The sequence below is a fragment of the Glycine soja genome, chromosome 2, assembly GCF_004193775.1.
Source record: "Glycine soja cultivar W05 chromosome 2, ASM419377v2, whole genome shotgun sequence".
In the NCBI taxonomy this organism is placed as follows: Eukaryota; Viridiplantae; Streptophyta; class Magnoliopsida; order Fabales; family Fabaceae; genus Glycine; species Glycine soja.
This window is the reverse complement of record NC_041003.1, coordinates 21,784,309-21,809,863: the sequence shown is the minus strand read 5'-3', so window position 1 is coordinate 21,809,863 and position 25,555 is coordinate 21,784,309. Positions and strand designations below refer to the sequence as shown.

General features: G+C 36.4%; 4 protein-coding genes across 4 annotated transcripts; 1 reads left to right on the top strand and 3 right to left on the bottom strand.

The window, feature by feature from the left end:
* Window positions 1-2,731: 2,731 nt before the first annotated feature.
* Window positions 2,732-3,578, bottom strand: LOC114371311. Its single transcript, XM_028328783.1, has 2 exons — window positions 3,427-3,578; window positions 2,732-3,233 (listed from the first exon to the last, which is right to left on the bottom strand). The coding sequence occupies exons 1-2, from the start codon at window positions 3,486-3,488 to the stop codon at window positions 2,837-2,839; spliced, it is 459 nt and encodes a 152-aa protein (XP_028184584.1). The 5' UTR covers window positions 3,489-3,578; the 3' UTR covers window positions 2,732-2,836.
* Window positions 3,579-10,596: 7,018 nt separating this feature from the next.
* On the bottom strand, window positions 10,597-11,217 carry LOC114373695. Its single transcript, XM_028331216.1, has 2 exons — window positions 10,703-11,217; window positions 10,597-10,600 (listed from the first exon to the last, which is right to left on the bottom strand). The coding sequence occupies exons 1-2, from the start codon at window positions 11,215-11,217 to the stop codon at window positions 10,597-10,599; spliced, it is 519 nt and encodes a 172-aa protein (XP_028187017.1).
* Window positions 11,218-14,314: 3,097 nt separating this feature from the next.
* On the top strand, window positions 14,315-16,519 carry LOC114391451 (transcription factor MYBC1-like). The gene has a single exon (XM_028352468.1). The coding sequence runs from the start codon at window positions 14,652-14,654 to the stop codon at window positions 15,432-15,434; it is 783 nt and encodes a 260-aa protein (XP_028208269.1). The 5' UTR covers window positions 14,315-14,651; the 3' UTR covers window positions 15,435-16,519.
* A 3,818-nt stretch (window positions 16,520-20,337) lies between these two features.
* LOC114391445 lies at window positions 20,338-25,555 on the bottom strand. Its single transcript, XM_028352460.1, has 4 exons — window positions 25,056-25,555; window positions 23,223-23,844; window positions 21,365-21,647; window positions 20,338-20,682 (listed from the first exon to the last, which is right to left on the bottom strand). The coding sequence occupies exons 1-4, from the start codon at window positions 25,165-25,167 to the stop codon at window positions 20,632-20,634; spliced, it is 1,068 nt and encodes a 355-aa protein (XP_028208261.1). The 5' UTR covers window positions 25,168-25,555; the 3' UTR covers window positions 20,338-20,631.

Sequence of the window (25,555 nt, the reverse complement as noted above, 5' to 3'; positions counted from 1 at the left end):
TTTGTTTAGTGTCCCATGTGTGATTGTGCTTTAAATTGATTTTTGAAGCCAACATATTCTTGCAATGCTTTTGTTCTGGGCTTTCTGTTCCAACTCCTATAAGAAAAGATACTAAACTTTTGTTCATTTATTTAAATGTTTGAATAAACCTTTTTATATAAGTAACTATAGAAGGAGAAGATAAGAAGGAGAAGATAAACTTTTACATCAAAGAAAATTAGTTTCTATATAAGTTAATTTGTAGAAATTATTTTTTTTTCAAAGGTTTATTTTTAACTAATATATAAACTAATTTTAGCTTATAAAAAAATTATTTCATGTTTTTCTTCTGTGTTTATGAAAAACTGTATTTAAACATGTCCATTTTTTTCTTTTGGTGCAATTAGATGGTATTTGATATTTTTATTTGACATTTGTTAATTGTGAAAATTACACTTACTCCTCGAAAGAAATATATTTTTATACGAAACTGAGTAATTTTTACTAAATGATTATATTAAAAAATAAATGTTTAAAGATGCAACATAGAATTCATTCTCAATTATAAGTTCTTTTTAATTAAACAAACAAGATCATAGTTTTTAACTTATCAAAGAATTGTCAAATACTTAATACATATAATCATAGTAATTTCAATAAAGATATTTATAGATAATTATAGTAATATTGTATAACGGTTTGTACGATGATTTATAACTAGATTTTATGATAATATTTTTTATTAAAAAATTAATTTTGATAATTATTATACTTTGATAGTAATTTTAATAGTAGCCAAAAATAGGAATTAGAAAAGTAAAAGTTTTGGGAAGAAATAAAAATTGGAAAAAGTAAAGGGTTTAAAAAGATGCAATAAAGTAAAAAGACATGAATTCATAAAGGGTGGGAATGAATACATGCATGTTGGCATTCTGAACCATAGCCAATTTGAATGTGAGACATTATCGGTGTTTGTTTGAAGAGTTAAATGATACAATTTAATCAACTGAATATTGACAGTCAAAGATCTTATCTATAGACTTCTAATTCTAATGGCCGAATTATATGATTTCGACATGAGTACGACAATATTCCTAAATACACATATCTAATGTTATTTGATGTTTTCGTGTAACTTTTTGGTAGTCACTTTAACTAATATCTTGAATTTTGAAAAGATCTTGCTTATCAGTATTTTCAAATCTCACGTGCCTTAATATTGAAGTCATCGATTTCAATCAAAATAAATTCTTCGACAACCCATTCAACTTCTCAAATTTTAGTCCACATTTTGATCACTTTTGAATTCACTCTTATGTTTCTCTCAAAATAAATTTATTAAAATTATATATAAGTTTCATAACTTAAACAAATTTTATATAACAAAAATACTAATATCTAATTTTGTTTTTTCCATGGGGTAGACCCATTTAAAATATAAAAAAATTCAATCGTGATTTCATTTTCAAATAAAAATTCAAATCTCAATCATTAAGAGAAAATAATGAACCACTTTATCAACTACTCTTAGTAAAAAAAATAAAAAAATCTTTGATTCATTGTACCTTTTATCATTACCCCCTTTGTGATTAGTCCTTAAAATAATTCTGCCATAGACATGTAGGTCACCACCATTTGTTTGTTCTGCTTAATTATTAATGGGAATCTAAACTAAACTCAATTGGCATGATTGTAATAGATCCCTTATCAACATTCAAGTCCAATTTTTATCTTTAAAGTAAGAGTGCCAATTGCCAATCTCCAGCTCAATTTATTCTATCATTAAACAATAAATCACCACAAAGTTAAGAATCGTTGCATCTGTCTCATCTCAGTTTTCCTCTTCCCTGCTTCACACAAGTCATCTTTCTCGTACCAAACTGCATCCACAACTTCCTTTGCTGCGCGTTCCTTCCACGCACCAAATATCTATCGATACAATAATGTTACACAGGGAATAATTTTTGTAAATTTATTATTTTAAAAAAGTTGGCAACATCTTTGATTCACTTCTACACCAGTTTGAGTACCTAGCTATAAACACTTCCACAATTAAGTCAATCTTAGAAGGAAAATAGTGTGCTATGTTAGATCTAGTTAGTTCCATACTTACGGGTGCCTTATATACTTAGATTTTGGCAAGAAAACTAGTTAGACAGTTACGGATCTTGTGATTCACCCTAGGGTTACATGCTCTACCCTTCCGAGAAACATGTCAGTGCGAGAAAAAATCTCAACCTAACGCAATGTTGGTTTGGGTAGCATGTCAGGCATGATACAGAGGATCTCAGCAAGTGATCATAACGAGATATGGTTTAGAACAGTTAGGATCATTGCATTCAGAGAATTATCTACTTTGACATTAGTCTCAGCCGGACAATTTTACACTTGAAAGAACCTTAATGAGTTAAAGAGAAATTGATGTTTATCAAATGTCTCTGGAGTGAATATGCATTTTGGTCCCTGACTTTTGACCCATTTTGTAAATTAGTCTCTATCTTTTTGAAATGTAAAAAATAGTCTTTATCTTTACATCCATTATGCAACTAAGCCCCTACCTTTAAAATCTAATTTCCACTGTTAGTCATATGTCTATGTGACAAGTCTTTGTCCATGTAAGCAAACTCATGTGACAAGTCTTTGGACTGAATTGAAAAAGGCCTTCACACACCAATCCAACAACACAATGCTCATACTCCAAGAGGGCTTTGATGGCAACAATCCAATCGCAAGTCTTGTTGAGCCTCTTGGAAATGGTGACGAGAGAAGCGTTGATGGAATCAAGAGTGAAGAGGAAGACAAAGCGGAGATTGCGAAACCGCGTAATGGGCAGTCTAAACGATTTTCATGCCCTATATCACCTGTTTCCATGAGATTTTGATGAATCTTCACTTGAATTTTCCATGACTAGCATTGGTTTACTTCCCAGGATATTATTTTGGTTTTGAGAATTGGTTGAAACTGGAAGCTTGGATGATAGAGGTTGGCGGTTATAAACAGAAAAGGATGATAGATTGGTGGATAAAGTAGCCTGGACCCAAGAGTTTGCTTGCCTTTGTCTATCTAGTTTGAGTTTTAGTGCCTCTTCTGTTATGCTTCTTTCATTATCTGGAGAAGAATCATCTGGATTGGATTTAGATAGCAAGTCAACAATCATCCGCGCAATATTCAGGCTAGCATGAAGAGTTAGGAACTCCTCTACTACAGGCTGCGGGTTTTGTTCCTTAGCAGAATTACTAAGCTCTGCATATACACTGCCAGAAACATCACAAAGTATCAACATTACTTCATTGGTATGAGTATAAACCACTTAGTTTTTGCATATCCTCTAGAGGTGCCAAAATATACCTATACCAGTACTATATATTGAGAAACACTAATGATGGGAAGTACTAATCTGACATTGAGTAGTTCATAGTAAAGTTGTTCATATGAATATATTCATACCTTAGACATTGCAGCAAACTCTCAGCAACAACAACCTCTTGTATAGCCTCAGTTGCAACCATCTGTGATGGAAGCTTGCTTGTGGGACTTCTATGTAGGTTGGATCTTTGAGTTTCAATGAGGTCCTTTAATGGTGATTTTTCACCATGGAGATGCAGCAGAAAACAAAGGAGAAGAGGCGCCATCCACTAGGGAATAAGCCATGAAAAAAGGAGCTTCACCACCAAGATGAGCCTTGGATAAGAAGCTTGGAGAGGATGCTTCAATGGAGGAAAAGAAAGAGGGAGAGAAAGAGAGAGGGGGGAGCATGAAATTGAAGGAAGAAAAAGGGAGAGAAGTTGAACTTTGAGTTGTGTCTCACAAGACTCTTATTCATCAAAGTTACAACAAGTGTTACACATGCTTCTATTTATAGACTAGGTAGCTTCCTAAAGAAGCTTTCTTGAGAAAATTTCCTTGAGAAGCTTCTTTGAGAAAACTTCCTTGAGAAGCTAGAGCTTAGCTACACACACCCCTCTAATAACTAAGTTCACCTCCTTGAGAAGCTTCCTTGAGAAGATTCCTAAAGAAGCTAAAGCTTAGCTACACACACCTCTCTAATAGCTAAGCTCACCTCCTTGAGATGAGAAGCTAGAGCTTAGCTACACACCCCCTATAATAGCTAAGCTCACCCCCATGACAAAATACATGAAAATACAAAAAATTCCCTACTACAAAGACTACTCAAAATGCCTCGAAATACAAGGCTAAAACCCTATACTACTAGAATGGCCAAAATACAAGGCCCAAACGAAGGAAAAACCTATTCTAATATTTACAAAGATAAGCGGGCTCATACTTAGTCCATGGGTTCGAAATCTATCCTAGGGCCTTTCCTTGGATCTCTGGCCCAATCAAACATTACAGTCACAAAACTTCTTCTCCAAGCAGCTAGTTCTATGAGTAAGATAATTTAATATGGGCAGAAAATATTTTATTATGGCAGACTCAGAAAACCAAAGAATAAACCAATCGTATGATTTGGCAATATACTAGTTGGTTGTTGCATACTTATTATATATGCATTTATGTTGTCATAATAATAGCTTTAATAAAACTTGTTTATTTAACGTCATGAAGAAGCATTTGGGTGAATTTATCCCATTAGCATTACCCTCTCCATCATGACCTTAATTGAAAGTTGGGGACATGCCAATTAGCCAAATGAGAACAAGTACAAAAAAAACATAAATTAGTCTCGGTCTCGGGAGAGGGTAGATGTACACAGCCTTATCCCCGCATACAAAGAGGTTGTTTCCAAGAGTTAAACTCGTTACTTTCAAGTCATAAGGCAGCAACTTCACTGTTATGCCAAGGCTCACCCTCGGCTAAATTTGAAAACATGTCAATGAAAATTACAAGATTGCATATAACTATCTTTAGCATTCAGCATATATACTTGACAACAAAGAGTCAAAAAAGCTAAAAGTGGAAGGAAAAAAAGTGTTTTTAGGAGATTTACCCTCCCAAGCTTTGCAATAGATGACGGGTGTGACATCCTATAATTTCTACCCGGAATTTTGTAAGTGTTACATTTAAATAATTATATATATATATATATATATATATATATATATATATATATATATATATATTATTCAGTGTATATATATATATTCTTGGTAGAAGTATGTACATTGGGGGAAAAATACGCGGGTTAAACTAATTAACGAAGAGTAACCCATAACCGGACGGTTATAGATTAATTCGCAATTAATTAGTCTAAAAATTATCATTTTGCGTGCAACTTAAAATTTAACAAAACCAACCTCTGAACCACGCTCAGGGTCTCATTCTGAGCATTTTGATATATATATTGCCTACTTTCGAAAACGGGCCCCGACGAGTGCAGAGAAACGCGAGGAACTGGAACCAGAGAGGCGGCACGCAAACCGAGGCAGGATTTCAGCATCCAAAAGGTCAAATTTTTTTCTTCCTTATGGATGAGTATGATGTCAAATCAAAGGAAAAAGGTGGGCCCTTTTGCTCCACTTAAAATGGGACATGTGACAATTATTTTTAGAAAAGAAAAGGAAAAAGAAAAGAAAATCATTTTTTATAAAAAAAACCCAACTCTTCTCTCTCTTCCTTCAGCAAATTTCAGAAGCTTCTTCCTCTCTTCCACGTTGGTTTTCTCTTCTTCTTCTTCTCCATTGTGCCTCCATTGAAGCTCCAAAATTCCTCTTCCTTTCTACCCCAAATTGCAAGGAGAAGCCATTTTCGGAGTCTTGGAGCACACCTCTACTTCGTGGGGCTTTAAATTTCAGGTAAGGGTGGACTTCTTCTCACTTGAAATTTGTGGGTGTTGGATTTTTGGGAGCTATAATGGGTAGTGCTACTAGGTTATTGCCTTAGGGTAGTTATTTGTGAAGGAATTTGTTGAAATCATGCTAAACTTGACATGTTTGATGTGAGCAAAACTACCCATTCTGATTTGGGGTTTTATAATGATGCTTTGTGATATGTGTATGCTTAAAATGTTGATAGAAAACCGGTAGAGATGATGAGGAGAGCTAACTTAGAGTCAAATGTGAGAATGATAGTGTTGTAGGTGGAAAAGTGTGAAATTGTGAGGGTTAGAAAAGCCAAATTTGGGGTTAGTGGAAATTGGAGTCTAAAGTGAGTTGATTCTTGTTTAAAATGTCAATTAGAACTTGTAGGAGAGCTTGGTCTGAGCAAATGAGAAAAATGAATGACAAATGTGGAAGGGAAGAGCCATTTCTAGGGTAAATTGGGTGTTGAGAGACCAAATTTGGAATAGGTGGAGATTTCACCTTAAAACCAGTTTGAGCAAGTCTAAATCAATGTTATAGACTTGATGAAGATGAGAGTTTACCCCAAAATTACCAAATTTTCATTTTCACCTTTCAAACCTTGAAAATGCACTAAATTGGTGGGTTTTGGATACCTATATTTTGATTTACCTTGGTTTGAAGTTTGTTTTTGTTTTGAACATGATTTGGACATGGTTTAGGACTTGTAGGATCCAATTTGAGTGAAATTGGACACAAGCAAGCTAAAATTCGAAATCTGCCAAATTGTGAAGCAAAAGCTGTCAAATTTGTGCAGTAAATTTTGCCTATTATGCAGAAAAATGGTGGTGCAGTGCTGGTCACGGGAAAGGCAGTAAAACTCGTGTTCTAGATATTTTCTAGCAGATCCCAACGGTCAAAATTTAGATTTATGTATTAGGAACCTCCAGTTAAATATTCAAGGCGATCCAACGGTTAAAGAATCAGAACGAAGAGAATGTTACTGGGGTATGTGAGTAGGAAAAACTGTGGAATTTGAATGAGTTTTGTGCAGAGTTTTCTGCCTCCAATTTTTTTTCTTGGTTTAGGGTAGTTTCATGACAAATGAAATTGAATTGTTTGGATATTGTGAAAGCTTGGAGGGGTTGATGGGGACCCGGTGCTGAGAGGAACGAGGATAAGGGCTACGTAGGAGTGCGTGAGCTCAATGTAAAGGTGGGCAACTGGGGATAGTGTGTTTATGCCTGACTTGTGGAAATGGGAGAATTGATTTACGCCATCGCCCGATCACCACCTAGTACCACATATGATGGGTGCCCCATAATCCAATAAGCTTGATGTGAGAAAGCGTGAAAGAGTCAGTCTTCCTACTTTTGTTTGTTGACCACAGAGTGGTAACTGGAGATATGTCGCGGGAGTCAGGAGACCTTGGGGACATCAGGTGGGGTGCTATTGTCCAAAACCAAGCTTGGCTAATCCCGACCCAACCCGGGCATAGTCAGTCCGTGAGAACCTGTGACGTACCTAAGCAGGCGAGCTCCTGGCAGTCAACCAATAAAAGAACAAAGTCCACGAAGCAAGGAGACTTGTGTGGCGGCTGGCCAGCTATGTATCTTGGGTGGTATCTGAAAATTACCCTCTGGTAATCGATTACCATTCGTGGGTAATCGATTATAGGGTTTAAAAATGGAGACAGGATGTTAAGTAGCTTCTGGTAATCGATTACCAATTGTGTGTAATCGATTACACAGTATGATAGGGCACTGGTAATCGATTACCAGTTGTGTGTAATCGATTACATAGTGCTACCTGCTACTGGTAATCGATTACCATTTATGTGTAATCGATTACACAGTGTAACTTGTAGATTCCAATGTGCAAAGGTTGAGTAATTCGTTTTTGGGCACTGGTAATCGATTACATACTTTGGTAATCGATTGCCAGAGAGAAAATTCCTTGAAAAAGACATTTTTTTAGTATGCATAGCCGTTATGGGACGCATTGTATGGTTACCTGTATAGTTAGATTTCTTGTGAAAGAGTCTACCCTCTTTCTTTTATATCTTGTAGATCGCGATGGCAGCACAGTTGATCCATGATCGTGTTGTGATGGAGTGCCTAGAGGGTGTTTGGGAGACCCTCGAAGGCAATGAGAGGTGCCGATTCCGTGGCACAATTCGACTCACTGCTACTTCGCTAGTACATCCGGAGCAGCCCGCGTGCACACTTCAGCAGCCTGTGGAATGGATACTACCTACACCCACTCCATATCGACTAGTTGAGCCGATTCAAGTGATAGAGGTGTCATCCTCTGAAGAGGATCTTGAAGAGGACCCAGAGGAGTTATCTCCTGAACCTGCTATGGACGCCCCTGATCTACCAGAGGATATTATGTCAGCGTCTAAGGCAGACTCTACAGAGGAGAGTGGCCCTGGAGGGACAGCGCGAAAAAAATTACCGTGAAATGAATAACAGGGCGAAAAAAAAAAGAGAGAGAAAAGAAAAAGAAAATTCCCATGGTTTCTGCTATTTAATTTATTACTATTAAACTTGTCATTATTTAGGGACGCCACAACGGGAGTGAAACCCATGGAACACTTGCATCTGTCACTTTTGAGTGTTGCTAGGTGCACCCAGCGTTATTGTTGGTGCACCCAACATTCTAACAAAATGGCAAAATTGCCCTTACTTGTTTTTCCTCTTACGGATCAAGTTGATCCATATGTTGATCCGTAAGAGACTTACGGATCAACTTGATCCGTTAGAGAAAAAACAATGATTTATTAATTATAAATTTAAAGATATTTAAAGATATTTATTTTATAATATAATTTATACAGATATTTATTTTATTAATTATAATATATTTATAAATATTGATTTATTATAAATAATTAATTTTTTATTTTCATTTCTACTATCCCCCTTTTGTTTTTTGTGCTTCAAACTTGTGTTCTTCGTCTTAGTTTTTAGTTGTTGAGGTATAAACATTGGCAGGTATTTGGAATTGTTTATTCTTTGCTGCCAGTGCTTCTCACTGTTATCGTTGGTAATTTCGCTGTTACATTAATTAATTTGTTATATACAATAATCTATTTTTTTAGTTGAGATTCTTGTAATTGAAATCGATTATGCAATACATGAATTCAAACAGTACATTAACTTCAACATAGTCGAACGAAATTAAATTCGCATCAAATACTACAACTAACTCATGCTAATTTTGCAACAAGGACAACTCGTCTTCCATTTGTAGTATAGGTTTACTGAAAACAGCTAAAATTTCTATTGGTCCAATCTTTTTCCAGTAGTTAGACTCAATGAGCACCTTCATCATGTCCTCGTTGGTTTTGAGTTCAATTATTTCAAATTTTATAACTTTTTCTGAATACTCATGGTGACTTGGTTTCCGAAAAAACAATCGCCTTACCATTTGTGTTTCATCAACACCATAAGGGGGAATCCCACGAGGCGCAACTTGCTTGATCAAATCCTTCAGTTCATCCAGGGTACATCCGGTGGGAATGTCAAAGTTTTTGGGATTTTTTCCTGTGAACGAATAACCAACAAACTCATTTTGGCGTGACATGTTCCACCTCCCATTGTAATATAGCAGGGCATCATGAGTAGGGGTCATAGTAGTTTCAAGTAAGTTTAAAATATCATCTGGGGTTCTAGCAATGCTACATAATAACTCAATCGGACCAACAAACGAAAATTCATGATTACACATTAACATTGTGTTAACATCAGCATCATCTTTCAGTTGCATACATTGAAACCGAAATTGATTACCTGCATACGTGAAAGGTTGCCGGTAGTAAATTTCATCCAAAAATTGCTTGTTGGTTAGCTTAAGGGTATTGTGTATTCTGGTTTTTAACGTTTGAAAATCACACCCGTTAGGTACTCGAATGAGAACTGGAGTGGAAGCTTGAAAGGAAACACCACTGTCGTTGTGAACAATAGATCCATTTGGAAAAATAAAACCTAATGTGGAGTTCACAACTGTCTAACTGCTTGTCTCTCCCAAGAATGCCATAGTTTTTTGTAAGACCTGGGTTGATACTGAAACTTGTGCTTTCTTACAAGGTTAGGTTGTACCATATATATAGATGAGTTTTAATACCAGTGCTGTATTTTTTAAAGATTAAAAATACGCATGCACATGCTTTCTGTATGTATTGTCAACTACACGAATGACATGACATACTTTAGCTTGCATCAAATATGCATGTGTAGTCATGTTGTGCAGGGTCCTTTCACGCGCTTTATGTTAATGCAAACAACAATTTATCATACACGGTTTTCCATAATGTGTTGTCAACTCAGGCAATGATATATCATACATGCTTTTTTAGAATTAAGTACTAATTTTGTTGTGGACGTAACAAATAAATTACATGTTCAAAACGATCAGCCATTTATAAATTACATGTTCAATCATCATTTATGTCAACATAGTCTCTCTTGAACATCACAAAGCTCTTGTAATGCTGCATTCTGCTAATATATGGATTTGGCCACGACTTCGCCTGCAGATGACAATTGCTAGACCATAACAATGATACAGGCGGTAAGGGACAACGTTCTTTTAAATAAACCTGTTGTGTATGCGAAAAAAATGTTAACTCAATCCTACAAAACTCATTGCATAATCATAAAAAAAAGCACTTCATATCTACAATGTACCTCTACAAAATGATTGCCATACACATGACCGATACAAATTATATGATGCAATGAAGAATTTGCCAGCGATTGACTTCTAAGGGGAAAAAATGCCATGCTTTGTTGTTTAGACAAGGATACAAAGATTACGTCATACCTTGATGCAATGACATGTCCCATGTCCGTTATATACTTCCACTTATCCCTTGTCACCTGAATAAAACAAATATACACGTCAAACTTAATTTCAAACTAAAGTCTTAAAAATCAAATACATAAATTACATACCTTGGTTAACCATCAACAAGTAGTGACATCCTTAATTCCTCAAATCTCTCCGTGCCACTAAAGAGCTTGATATAGTCTTCTGAGAAATTGGCAAGTTCTTTAAGCATATGGTTGCGGACCACCGACCAAGAGTCTTGACCCATACCTAATAAAATGACAACCGACCGATATCCACAGTTACCATCAGCTTTGACATCAACAATCTTATCAATGAAGTCGTGCATAATTGGCTGAAACTGGTCCAACATGGGCATCATCGTTCTTCGATTCGGTTGCTCAGAGGATGATGCAGTACGCCTCACCGACGAATTGCTATTTTGTTGTGATTCAAAGGCATCTACATACTCCCAGTAAGATGGATCACGCTTTGTTGACCTTGGGTTCCTGCTCATAGTTTTCTTCGATGCCCCCTTTGTGTTAACCTTTGCTGGAGAAGGACACATCGAATTCTGATCAGGGTGTGCAATTTCCCAAAGTTTAGTTCTTAGAGTAAACTTGCCACAAACATCAAGTTCTTCGAATATTTGGTATATTGTTTCCATTACGTCCTTGATGCCCACCTCGGGCTCAGATAACCCTTGTTCTGAAAAACTGAGTCTCCTCCAGAATATATGGATTGAATCCAGTGGGATGCAACCACCAACATATTTGGATAGCTCACAAGCACAAGGAAGACCAAGTGTGGTTCTCACCATGCAACCACAACTTGAGGGATTCTTGCCAGCATAGTCAACACGCTCTAATTCAGCAGCAATCTGATTTAAAGCATACCTTGAAACCATTCCAAGCAGCCTCCTGTATAAGGTTTTTTGGAACACATGTCCAACGACATGTGTACCTGTTTCAAATGATGCTTTAATCTCTGTGTGCTACAACGTAATCATGTTGTTCATGGCATCCCGCACACTGCATAAGTCTCCAATGCTATTTTGTAACAGTCTTTTTAAAAGACGAGTGAGCAAATTCAACCCTACATTTCAAATACACAAATAAAAATAAACATATGCAATAATACAATTCCATAAATTTTTCAACGTTAATAGATATAGTTGAACAGTTTCATACCTGTTTGTTGTTGTGTTTCCTAAGTGCATCACCTTATTAGTCCAGGCGGAAACAAATTTTTCCTTGTGTGGTATTATCCATGTTTCCTTGACATAGTCAACAAACATTGGTCAAGGTGCGCAAGCTATTTCGAACTTCTTTAGGCATTCATCAAACTGTTGTTCTGAAGGACAATCAGTTAGAGATCCCCAACAATCTATGACATAATCCCAAGCATTTTTTTGCGCAATTAGTGATTTACATTTGGCCTTCACATTCTTGTTTATGTGAAAGATGCACAACAAATTTGTGCATTCAGGGAATACATCCTTCACTGCATTCATCAATGTTTGGTCTCTGTCAGTGACAATAACTCCAGGGAGGGCATCACGCTTTAAAAAAAGGCCTCGGAAGCATTGTAAAGCCCATACCAAATTATTAGCGCGTTCACCCTCCACATATGCAAAATCGGCAGAGAATGTCATCTCAGTCGGTGTCACCCCAACAAAATCGAGCAATGGAAATCTGTACCGGTTTGTTTTGTAGGTGCTATCTATCAAAAACATCAAATTACATGCGTTGACTAACTTCACTGAATCAGGGTGATACCAAAAGATATCACGAACCACGTCTTCATCCTTTATTCTGTGCCAATGAATATATTGATCACATTCAAGAAGCTTCATCAGATGTTGCATTTCAAGATCACTTCCTCTTATGGAAGAACGAAATCCACTTCTTGCATTGTATATCTGTTTAATGGTCGTACAACTATTGGCATTGCGTTCCTTCAGAGTTAGCAGAATGTTTCTTGGCTTTACCATGGACTTCGTCATATCAACAATAAGTGTTTTTTCAGCTTTAGTCAATCGCCCCGCATATGGATGTCCAACTAATGAGTTGGCCAATTCATGATTATGCACTCCACAAATCAACTTCACCATCCAGCCTTCTCCTCCAACCACTAGCTTGCAACGAAGCTTGAAGGGACACCCACATTTCCTAGTCCCAGTGTCTCTTCTGATAAATTCTTTTTTCCTACACTTATACTCGCCACTCCTTTCACAACCAATTAACACAAACGTATTCCTTCCTTTACTACCTGTGTTTGTGTCTGACCTTAAAATCACCGCCACAAATCCATTTTCATCAACCACAGATCGAGCCCACCGCAAAACATCCTCTCGACACTCAAACACCTACAAAATCCACATAATTTAAGTTTTCTACCAGTATTCATTTTATTAAATATGTGACAAACATTAACATTATAACCTGAGAAATCTTGACCGCATCCGAACAATCAACATGTGGTTCATTCGCACCACATGATTTTGCATTTTCATAATCCATATCCGCTCGTTCAGACATTATTTCATACATCCACTCATCTTCGTCCATCTAACCAAATCAAACAAAAAATGGCCATACAAAAAAATTAGTAATTTAAAAGAAAAAAGGAAAATAAATGCAAAAACAACAAATACCAAAAATAATACACTTACGGATCAACTTGATCCGGAAAAAGCTTACGGATCAACTTGATTCGGAACTCATCCGTACGTCCACGATAGTCAAACCACCATCTACGTACCTCGTTTGCCGCCACCGACCACCGCAACGCTCGACGGTGGTACCTTCACCTTCACCGCTGCGCTCAACGCTGCTACCCCCACGAACCAGAGGCAATGCCGCACGAAAAAGAGAAAACGAGAAGCACAGCGTTTCTGAAAATGGAGGTAAACAGCTTTTCTGGAAAAAAGTTACATTTTTAAGGAAGAAATGAGCTAGGGGCAATTTTGGCATTTAAAAGCTTTGCTGGGTGCACCAACAAAAATGTTGGGCACACCTAGCAACACTCGTCACTTTTCTACTACTTGGAGAAACTTTGACCAAGTTTTCAGGGAATCCATTGTTAGAAGCTTCTAAAATTGTCAAAATGCACCTCAATAACGACATTACTTTTAAATTTAACGGCAATGACTATTTTGCAAAACTTATGCAAAGATAGAGATTATTTTTTGCATTTCAAAAAGATAGAAACTAATTTATAAAATGGGTCAAAAGTCAGAGACCAAAATGTCTATTCACTCAATGTCTCTATTTTTTATTCCTAAGCTATATGAAATTATTTTGGTGTATGATGAAAACTAATATATTAGTATGTTCCTAAATTTTTTAATTAGGTCTTTAAACTAAAATAATTATAATTAAATCGTTGATCTTTGACCTATCTTTATAATTAAATCCTTATAATTTATGATGGTTTAAAATTGCTTGAAAAATAACAATTTGTAACGGATTTCCTAACTTCAAGACCTAATAATTAAAACATGTAATAGATTAAGAATCTAATTAGATTTTTTAATAAAAATATAATTAAAAATTTCAAATAATTTTAGAACATGAAATAAATAAACCAAAAAAGTATTAATAAACAAAAGACAAGGCATTATGAGCGTGGAACTGCAACCTAGTCGCAGCCTTTGGTTTGTTGTGTCTTTGGAACAAAAAAATCTCGAAATCTTAGCACATAGCAACACTCTGGTTATAAGACCCACAAAGCCCGAAAAATAAATAAATAAATTCCTTTAAAACTCCCAACACAAGAGAAATAAAAGCTACCATTACATATTTACATATAATCAAAAGCTGAAAACAAGATCCACCTCGAATCTCTCTCCACTCCTTCCCCCTCTCCCAACATTGATATCTCCACTTCCATCCCCTTTTCTCTCACTATCCTAATTCAAAACCACATTAAAAACAGTGCCAAAAAAACAAACAATTTTTTGTCTATCTCTATCCCAATGAGCCGTTCATCGGATCGTTGTTGCAATCGATGTTCAACCCAGTTCTTCTCCTTTTAGGCCAAACCAGAGCGTGATTTGGGTGTCTGTGTGGTTGTTAGATTTGGAGAAAACAAACAACAATGAGAGAAGAGGACTCAAATTGGTTCTCAAGTTGGGAAGAGGAGCTCCCTCCCCCAGAGGAACTCATGCCTCTATCGCAAACCCTAATAAGCCATAACCTTGCAATAGCCTTTGACATAACAAACCCCTCACAGCAACAACAACAACAACAATATTCACAACAAGGACAAGAACAAGAACAACAACAACAATTTCCTCATCAAGTACCGGACAACATCGACGAGGAACCCGCACGCACCCTGAAGCGGCCACGCCTGGTGTGGACCCCACAGCTACACAAGCGCTTCGTGGACGCCGTGGCCCACTTGGGGATCAAGAACGCCGTGCCCAAGACCATAATGCAGCTCATGAGCGTCGACGGCTTGACCCGCGAAAACGTCGCGAGTCACCTGCAGAAGTACCGCCTCTACTTGAAGCGCATGCAGGGTTTGTCGGCCGGTGGCGGAGTTGGTAGGGTCGCCTCCGCCGACCCCACCACCGACCGCCTCTTCGCCAGCTCGCCCGTGCCGCCGCATTTCCTGCAGCGGCCGGGCTCCGACCACTTCTTGCCACTTGTGTCAGTGCCGGCGTTGCAGCAGCAGCAGCAGCGCCACCACCACCAGCACTTGGCAGTGGCAGCTTCCGCGGCAGCTGGCCACCGCCAATTTGGCTTGCCGCCGAATGGGCACTTTGAGCTTCCCATTTTATCGAGGATGGGGGCTCCGGTGCCGGGTTATGCGGCCGAGGATGTGGAATCCGGAGGGAGGAAGGTTCTTACTTTGTTTCCTGCTGGAGATGAATGAATATGTTAAATGGTTATATTCAAAGTTTTAAAAATTGCTGTTGTGGTCATGGTTTTGTCGTGATTCTTGATATTGTGGGAAATTGTAGACAAATGCTACCGATGCAGGGACAAATGCAGCCAATGTGGCTACAATGGCGATTGTGGATATTTCAAAAAGTTGCTGCCAAAGTTGCGGTTGTGGACCAAATTTTAAAACAATGGTTATAATGTTGGTTATAGTTATCTTTGTTTGAACTCTGTAGTTTCCACCTGGTGAAGTTAATGTTTGGTGGTGTGTTTAAGTTTGGTTAGGGGCAAGGTTTTTAAATACGGTCTGCAATTGCAATGTCAAGATTTTTGGGTTCTTTGTGACAGCAACTGTGGCTGCATTTATCTGCAATGTCAAGTATTTGGATGAAACTGCAATTTAAAACCTTGGTTAGTGTTAAGTGGATAATTGTGTGTTAGGGGTTAGTAATTGATCTTGCTTATGTGGCATAAACGAGTGTATCCGTAATGTGATGAGACTTTTGGATTAATTTGTAGATTCAGCCGTGGTGTTCTTATAGGCAATGGCAACCTATCTGTAATTAGTTTCCTTGTTGGTAGCAGTCTATAGACACTTTTGGAAGCAATAATGTTTGTAATTCTGTGTGCGAATCAGTAGTTTTGTGGTTTCAAGACTTTGTATATGTTGATTTATCCCAGGCATTGGCCACGATTCAATGCAATTTAGATTCTAGTGTTACCATTGAGAAGTTTTCTGTCCGCATTGGTTGGAACAAGTTTGCTATTTATGAGCCTGAAGATAGTAATAAGTGCGCACTGTGCTTATTAGATATCAATGGAAGCATATCAGATTGCCACATTGATTGTGAGTTCTTCGAGTAGATCCAGGAGCCTCTTGAGTTTCAAGTTGTGTCCCTTTTTTGAGGAGGTGAATATTATATTGTTTGTCTGATGGAAGGTGTTCTTTCAAAATTCAGGTTATATTTTCTTGTTGATTTAATTTCTACATGTTCTTTGAACTCAAGATTAGTTTTCATTAATTTTTAGCTTTGCCATGTTACCCTGTTTAAAATCAAACAAATAAATTCATCTTTACTTAGTCGTGTATTTCTTGGCTTGTTAGACATCCAGATTTCCTCATGTACTAAGTTTCCTAGTGAGTCTTAGTCATTTAAATCATTTATTTGATGATCAATTTTCTCAGTGCCAAGATCTTAGCTATATATACTACCTTTCAGAAGATCAAGGGATGGTGTTTTAACCATTTCTCTTGTATTGATTTTCTTTTTGGTGTTCTGAATGGCATAGGAAGATGTATTGGTTGACAACACAAACTGAGATTTAGTAAATCACAGTTCTATCTATTTAAACATAACATGTTTTCACTTCAGAAACCAAAGAAGCTATCATGTTCAGTGTAATTGGACTGCCAGCATAATTGAGTTGGGATATGAAATTGTGACAAAAGTTCTGACTCATTGTTTGTTTTATGTTTTTTAAGACCATCTTCCTGCTTGAGTTTTCCATCAGGCAGTGTCAACATGACTGTCTAGTTGCTCAAAATAACAAGTTCACAGTATGTGAGTCTCCTCTCTGGTTTGCTCTGAAGCTGTTTTGCTCGAGTTCTGTCTAAATGTCTAGAGTTTCAGTATATGGTGTTTGTCTTGTTCCTTCTTATGTTTAAATCTTCATATAGAAACTGGCTTCTGGCCTCAGCATTGCATGGCCATGTTAAATGAAGGACTTATAAACAATTTGTTGTCTGCTTCATTGCATAACATGTTTGAACTTGGATTCTGTAATTGACCGTAGGTAGATCAGTTTCCATTAACAATGGCTTTGCATGTTAAGCATTATGTATTCTCCACAGCCATAGCAGATGTAGATATACTGACAGTAGACTAGTAAGTCATCTCCTAAGACAATCTTGTGGATTTCAAGTTGAACATATATGTTATATTTAAGATTGTCCTTCTATGATGCTTCCATTTCTTCTAAACTTGAACAATGGCTTAAGAATTGTTGACTTTTCTAGTTTCTACTAATTTCCAGTTTCCCTAATGAAGCAGTCTTTTCAGCTCGTTGGTACACTATTTAGCAGTAAACCTTTTGATATAATCCTATCATATGCCAAGACTAATTATATTGTGTAAATTGAAATTTTTTCTGATGAATGTTCACATCAGAAATCAGTTTTTTTTTTTTTAATATAGAAATCAGAAATCAGTTAATCATGGTACTTTTTTTCTATTTTACAAATAATCAAATTTTACATGACAAAAGTATAGTGCCAAAGAGTAATAGGATATATTATAAACGCTGATGCCGACAAAAAAAAAAAAGGATATAGACGGAGAGGTAAATAGAGAATGGTATATTATTGGGGATCCTTAGCAAGCTGCTGGAAACCCTAGAAATTGATAACTATGATACAGAACACTTCCAAATAAGGGAATTGTAGAGCCCTTACTCTCTCCTGAACTAACTGATAAATGAACTTAACTAACTACTCTCCTTTTCTGTTACACTTTTTTATTTGCCTTTACAACTACTTTTCTTGCCAAATGTCTTTCTCCAAACTAATTACTTCCCCTCTCAGCCTATGTTGTATCCAAATTATTTACAACCGGGCTTGTATTATGGCCCATATCCTTTTATTGAAATCGAACCGATCAAAACACTTCATATATGAGTTGAGTCATGGGTTTAAATTTATAGATCTAAAGGGTTGAGTCATGGGTTTAGATTTATAGATTTGAATTGAACCAATGAAAATCAATCAAATTTTACTTTAAATATGGTTAATATTGGGACTATTAGCATTTAAGGTATTAGGTACATTTATTTTTTTCATCTTTTTTCATATTTATTTTGTGTCATGTTTATACTATTAATGAATCATATTTTGTTCATTTGTTTTAGTAATTCTGGTTGTAACAAATATGATTGTAGCAAATTTGGTTGCAGTAATGTTTCACGAACCTTGTTCGTGGGAGTAGAATGACAGTGGCAGGGTGCAAAGAGTAAGATTCTGGTGAGGAGCGCTGAGCCGACGTGATGACGTTGGCGTTATTTTGGGAGAGTTGTATTTTGTAATCAACTCCTCCGTAGTTGGTTTTTAAGTTTTATTTTGTTGAGTTAAAGATGTAAAATTGGGATTTTAATTATATCTATGAACAGATTTAATTTTCGTTATGTGTATGACATGTACCGAATTATTATTTCTATGTAATTATGCATATTCACTTAAGTAATTGCGTGTTGTTGGATGAATTCATATTGTGACAAAATCGCTTCTATTTTCATAATCAAAAATTAAGGAAGTTCTTTTTACAAAAAAAAAAAATTGAAATCATCGAATATTAGAGTGTGGATACCGTAGCGACGAGGCGGGTCGTTACAACCACAATGAGTCAAGCAACCACCAATTGAGGTGGAGCCTCATCATCAACATCTCATAAACTCCCTTTTGTGCAATCTCATCGCCATGAACCCCTTCGACTCGCCCTTCTTCTTTAGTGTCTTCATCATCGTTGCCGACACGATAACTACATTCCTAAGCAAGCTTGCACGAACACCGCTAACCCCCACCAATAAGATTAAGAAAACAAAGCAAAATTGACCCAAATTCTACTTTGATCTAATCTATTGAACCTAACTCTTGCCGGTCCATTCAGTGAGTTGTGTTCAGATCGTTCAAGATTGTGTTTAGATCCATAGAATTGGAAGCGAATAAGTCAATAGGTTGTATGCCTAGCATGATAATGCAGTTTTTTGATTTGAGATATATAGGGTTTGTTGTTTTAAATCGCAAAGTGGATGAAGGCTTGGGTGGAGAAGACACTAGGGCTAGTCGTGCTATTCTTATGGCTTTGTTATCTGGACTTCCTCTTTTGGAGGAGTTGGTGTTAGATGTTTATAAAAATTTCAGAGTAGTTTTGCATTGGATGCGGTGGGTTCAAAGTGCAAGCAAATTGGATGTGATGGGTTCATAGTTGGTGTTCGATGTTTGAAAAATTGTCATAGTAATTTCTGGACTTGATTTTAGATGATGTAGGGCAAGCCATTTCTAACAATTTTTAGCTTCTAGAGAAAGAAAACATGATAAAATTAATTAACCATCATCATTTAACAGTAAACTAAATGAAAAAGACTAAATATTAGATAGAAAAATTTGAGAACGTTGATCAATCATCAAAAAATTTAGGAACTTAATAAATAACAAAAAGTTCAAGGACAAAAAATATGTTTTACGTTTTTACTTAAAAAAGAAGGCATATTTAAGAGGGACGAGGTATGTTTTATAATTGCCTAATTTTAATACTTGTAAAATATATAAATAAACAAATCAATACAGGTCAAGCAACCCAATTTAAAATAGAACTACACCGTGTACAATTAAATACACCGGCCCACAACTTTTGAAATTATTTTGTTTTATTGATAAATGCTAATTAATTGTTAATTTTATGTTAGCGAAAGAAATAGAACCTGCGACCTTTAAAATTGTGCATGAACTTTCTTTTATAAATAGCCTAAACATTATAAATAACTACTAGAGAACAACCGCGACCTTTGAAATTCGGTATGAACTTTCTTTTACAACCTGTGCTTTGCCCAGTGAAAAAACAAAAAAGGAGAGAAATAAAGAAAGTGCTTGAGAGAAAAAAAAATGGACCTCATTGCACCCGTAATTGACACTTAACAATTTGGAGGCTGAACAATTTTAATATACCTATTGATGATTGTGTGAGTTTTGTTTTCCGGCTATAGGGGTGATATGAATTTGCATTAACGCGTCTATACACCTAAATATCACAAGTTTTTCCCTATGCATCCAAAATCACCCAACACCAATCAGACTATCAGAGTAGGCTGCGGATACACGCATTTAAAATGGAATTAAGGTGAGGTTTTTGCATAAACTTTATAGACAGAACGAGGTCAAGCATTCCTAACATTAGACAAGGTAATCACATATAACTCTTCATATACTTCAAATCCAAGTACTTTCACTACAGTCCTGTATAAAAATGTCGCCAGGAAATACCAAAAACGCCAAATACTTGCTACCACCATCAAAACTTAAAAACCAGAATAGGAAACAAGGATCTATAACAGTACAGAAAAATTATATCTAACTCTGAAATCCTTAATAGCTAAAATAACTTATGCAGCCAAATGGAAAACTGCTTCCCAAACGTCATCTAGTAATTCTGCGAATAATCGAAACTCAATGGGCGTTGACCAAATGGAGCCTGCAAAAGCAACAAAAATACATATAACATACATATGATAAAGGATATATTCTACAAATATCTAAAGGAAACACAATGTTAATCCTAACTATGAAACAGAAGTGAAACAAATTCATTAACCTCGCCTTACAGACACTAGTCGTTCTTTGCATATTAGCAAATACTAAAGCAAAACGTGTCCAAGAAACACTACAACTACAATATGAATGTACAGCCATTTCTTCCATCAACCTTCCTCCCCAACACAGCGTGATTAGTTTAACAAATAAAACCAGCCAACCAATACAAATCTATGAGAAGCATGCAACAAGGAAATTGAAAGAATGCAAAGGCAAGAGCCACAAGACATTAAGCTTGAATGGGACTTTTACATGTCATGTTAGCCCACAAAACCTAAATTTCAAATTTAAAGATTTAGCAAGCCCTGCCATTTTAAAGATAATATATAAAAAACACTGAAAAATGTTTTGTGAACATCAAAATAGGGCAAGAATTAAGATATCTCCTTCGATTTTGAGGTGTATTATTGAGATGTGTGTATATGAAAAGATAAAAAAGAAAAAAAAAGTGAGAAGGAGATAATCATACTGTCACATTATGGTATCAATCTTTTGATGAAAAAATGAACTGAAAACCACACATCACATTCAACAGCAAAACAAAATTATTAATTATGGCTTACCTGGAAAACAGCTTGTCTAAATTGGTCATATGAATGTGCATACATTACTGCAGCACTTGGCCACTGTACATAAGCAGCATCCCTAGGCACCTGATTCAACCCTGTGACACCAAAAGGATTCATCATAGGGCTTGGTTGAGGTCCATAGCCAAGTGAAGCTTGATTTTGTGACATCTGACTCAACTGATTAAAAGCATTATCATACTGCACAAATGGATGTCGAACTTGTTGCAAATTAAAAGGCATCAAGTTAACAGAAGAAGTTGGAATACTCCTAGCATACCTGCATTAGAAATGAGATATGATCTGATAAACAAACTCGTCATAATAAAAGTTAAAACTCAATTAGAACAAATCAGCCACCATATAGGGACAAAATATATCTATAAACATCACAAGTTCTTAATGTGTAGACTGTCATTAGTGGTTCTGATCTATGCCATGAAATATGCCAACCCAATAATCCATAACGCTCTCATTCCTCTCTTACACAAAGCTGGCTTTTTACTTTCACTTAAAAGGATTTAGCAATGCAAAAATAACTGAAGAACCCAAAGGTTTTACAGAAATAATTTACCTATACTACTGTAAGGCTAATCTATAGTGATCTTTCATTTAAATTTTCTTAACCTCCACTAGAATTGAATTCTACATTCCCTGACACTCTCCATACCAATATTTACCAATCTACCAGAATGGTGGCCATGGAGTGGCCAACCACAAAACCACCATATGGATAGTGGAAATCAGAATGACCTCTATTCTAACGACTTTAGGTATACGCTAAATGATTTATATAACACATAAATGCTCAAAATATAAAAAATAAAAAAAGTATGCAAAGTCAAAGATTTGTTCATAATTAGAAATTAATCGTCAAAAGTCACATTCTGAACACACAAGTCAATAACAACAAAAGTCAAGAAATTAAATGAGTGTAGGCAGCAAATTGGATGATGCTATGACTGCTTCAAAGATGGTGAACAATGAAGGTATAAAAAGGACAATCAGATCAGAACACAACAGGGTGAGTAGTAAACAGAATGAAGACTTCAGACACACAAAAAAGAAAAGGGAAAATGAAACAGAAGGGTAAGCAACAGAACAGAGGCAGAGGATGGACATGGACCTTCTACTTGGAAGGCTTTTGTGAGAACCCACTGAAGTAGAGAATATGTGAACAACCAATAGAGCAGGGTACGTGGAAAACAGAGACGTGGGTATGCCCAAGCCCATAAACAGTGCTGGCGAGCACTGGGTGTCAGTGGTTTGTGTTCAAACTTGAAACAGGTGACAGAGCGGTGCATGTTGCATGAATGAGCATCAAATACAGTTTAAAATGAAATTCTTACAAAAAAGGGGAGGGGAGTTGGTAAGAACATGAAATAACCCCAAAAAAATTGAGGGACAAGAGAGTGATAGGGACTTGGGTATTATGGGGTTGCCTAAGTCCCACATCAAGTAGTATGGGATGCTCGGTGGAGTATTAAGTGCTTGGTTCTCCCCCCTTGGCAGCTAGCTTTTAACCCCATGTGTTTATCAGGGGACAAAACGGGGGTTTTATCCTCATTTCAGCATTGTGGCCACAGTAACAATTTTTATCATGATTACAGGAACGACTGCAGTTTTCATATGGGCACCAACTGCAATGCAATGCTACACTGCAAATAGCGCTGCTATCGTGCACCATTGATAACTATGCCACAAACTAACCAGTAACTACCTCTCCCCCTTATTTATTAAGTACTTTTTATCAATTATTATAATAAAATGTTCAAAAAATTTCTAAGTATACACATCAAACAGTGACACCCAGACAACTGTCAAACAAATAAGATAGTGCAGTGATAGAACAAACCTTTCATAGTTACGATCATAATCTGGATCACTGCGATCCTTTTCCCTATCTCTCAAGATGGCAACTCGAGTAGAATTAATATCCCTACCAATAGAGCATTGTTCTGAATAAACCACAGGGGTCTTGCTAGTTTCATTCTCATCCTTGTTTATAAGAGAATTTTTCTCATCAGTTGAAGTCTGGGACAGAGTATCATCTGAATCACAACTTCTGGAGCTACTAAAAATGCGTGCTCGTGCCCGATCATATTCCACCTTTCTCTCTTCCACACTTCTAGGAGGATTGCTTTTCCTTCCAGCTTCATTGGCTTCATTTAAACTGATTTTGTTAGGCCTAGGCCTTATGGCAATTTTTATCTTCTCAGGTTTATCATTTTCCAACTGTTTAGCAGGTATTTCAGATAAGCGAACCATGGGATACCTGCTTTCCGCCATCTTTCTTACCATAATTCTGGTTCCCTGGCCATCTAAGCCATTATCTTGAACCATTGTTTGCATACCATAGTGTTGAGCAACACGATGTGCGGCCAGTCTGAGATAGGAAGAAGGGAAATGTTGAAACTCAAAATGCTGATAATCTGCATTACTCAGGAACCTCTGGATATCCAGCTCCATCCGCAAAACTATAGTAGTTGAACAAAATAGTGGATAATGAATAAGAAAAATGTCAAGATACACAATTACAGAATGGAGAAAAACTAAATACAAATAACCTAAAAGATAGCTAGTAAAGATATTAGTTGGGGAAATTACAATCTTGTCAAACGAATGTTGACAACCACATGATCAAAGAGAAACCTCTTCATCTCCTACAATGCTCCTATATCTTAATCCAAATGTTCTCTACCTACCAACCAAAATAAGTTACAAACATACATAATTATATACAAATACAAGGCAAACAATTCATTCTTGGGCTCAGTTCTTTTTGACACATGAAAAAAAATTCCATGGTCACCAACGACAACCAAAAGATACATTTCATATAACATTTTTTATATAAAAAAAAATTCTAGGCTTCAGATTTCTCTACATGTCTTCAATTATTATATTAAAATGGAAGTTGACAGTTTCAAATTATAACTACTATGCAGTCCTAATCATTAAAAGCAGGATGATTACAACCTATTCCAGCAGCATGTCACCTAAATCCTATTTCTAGACGATATTTTGAATGGAGATGTTATTATTAATTGGTCTATGGTGGGTGCTATCTTCCTAAAAACTCAAAGTACATAGATGCTACACCTAAATCAAATTTTGTTAACTTCAGAATTTAAGCTGCCTCTCTTATCACCCCCTAATTAATCCATCAAATTTACATGGGGGCACACATACTTGGCCTATATTTTATCCTTTGGACACTGAAGTTATCTGCAGTTAGCTTAGGATCATATTATACAATGCAGTCTTATATTGGGTGGGATCTATTACATGGATTATTCCATCATGCTCTATCAAAAACCAAATTTCTGCAACATAAATGGGTACATTTCAACAACCTTGGAATTAAAATTTCTCAATCCCATAGCAACTCCCCAAAATTGAACATCACATTCAGATTCTGAAGTTCTATGTTAATCTCAATCAGGGATTTACCAGAAGCATCCCAGATCTGACATAACATAACCTATCCATAACCCTAATAAAAAGAATTAAAAACAATTGACCCCTATCTACAAAACCTCAAATTAAATCAATAACTAAATTCACTTCAAGCTATAACTTTGCTGCATACCCATCAACCATAGCATTCAAATAACAACAACAAATAAAACACCCGAACAACATAAACCACGAAATTTCAAGATTTAAATAGAGAGAGAGCACTAACTGGTGACACGGTGCCGAGGGTTCTCAAGAGCCTCGACCAAGAAAGGGTCAACCATTGACTCCTTATCTTTGAACCCAGAAACGTCGCCGTTTGGGACACACGAAGAATCCATGGTTACAATCACGAACGTCTCTGACTCAGACAAATTAAAAGAAATAAAAATTGGCGGCTTCTAGAACCTTCTGCCTCTTTTTTTTTTTTCTTTTTTCGCGTTTCCTTCTGATATAGGTTAGAAGGAAGAAGAAGAAGAAGTAGAGGTGGAAGATTTGTGCCCTGACATTGAAAGAGAGAGATAGGAAGAGAGAGACTCTTCGCTTTTCTCTACCTCTCTCTTTTTCTCTCTCCGCCAATAAGGAGAGAAAGAGAAGTATAAGAAGGAAACTCTGGAGAATATATAGGAAAAGGATAAGTACTCAAATCTTCGGTGAGAAAAGGACAGATAGAAAGTCACACGGCAAGATCTCCATTACTAGGGTTTGGGAGGGTGATGGATGGACTGA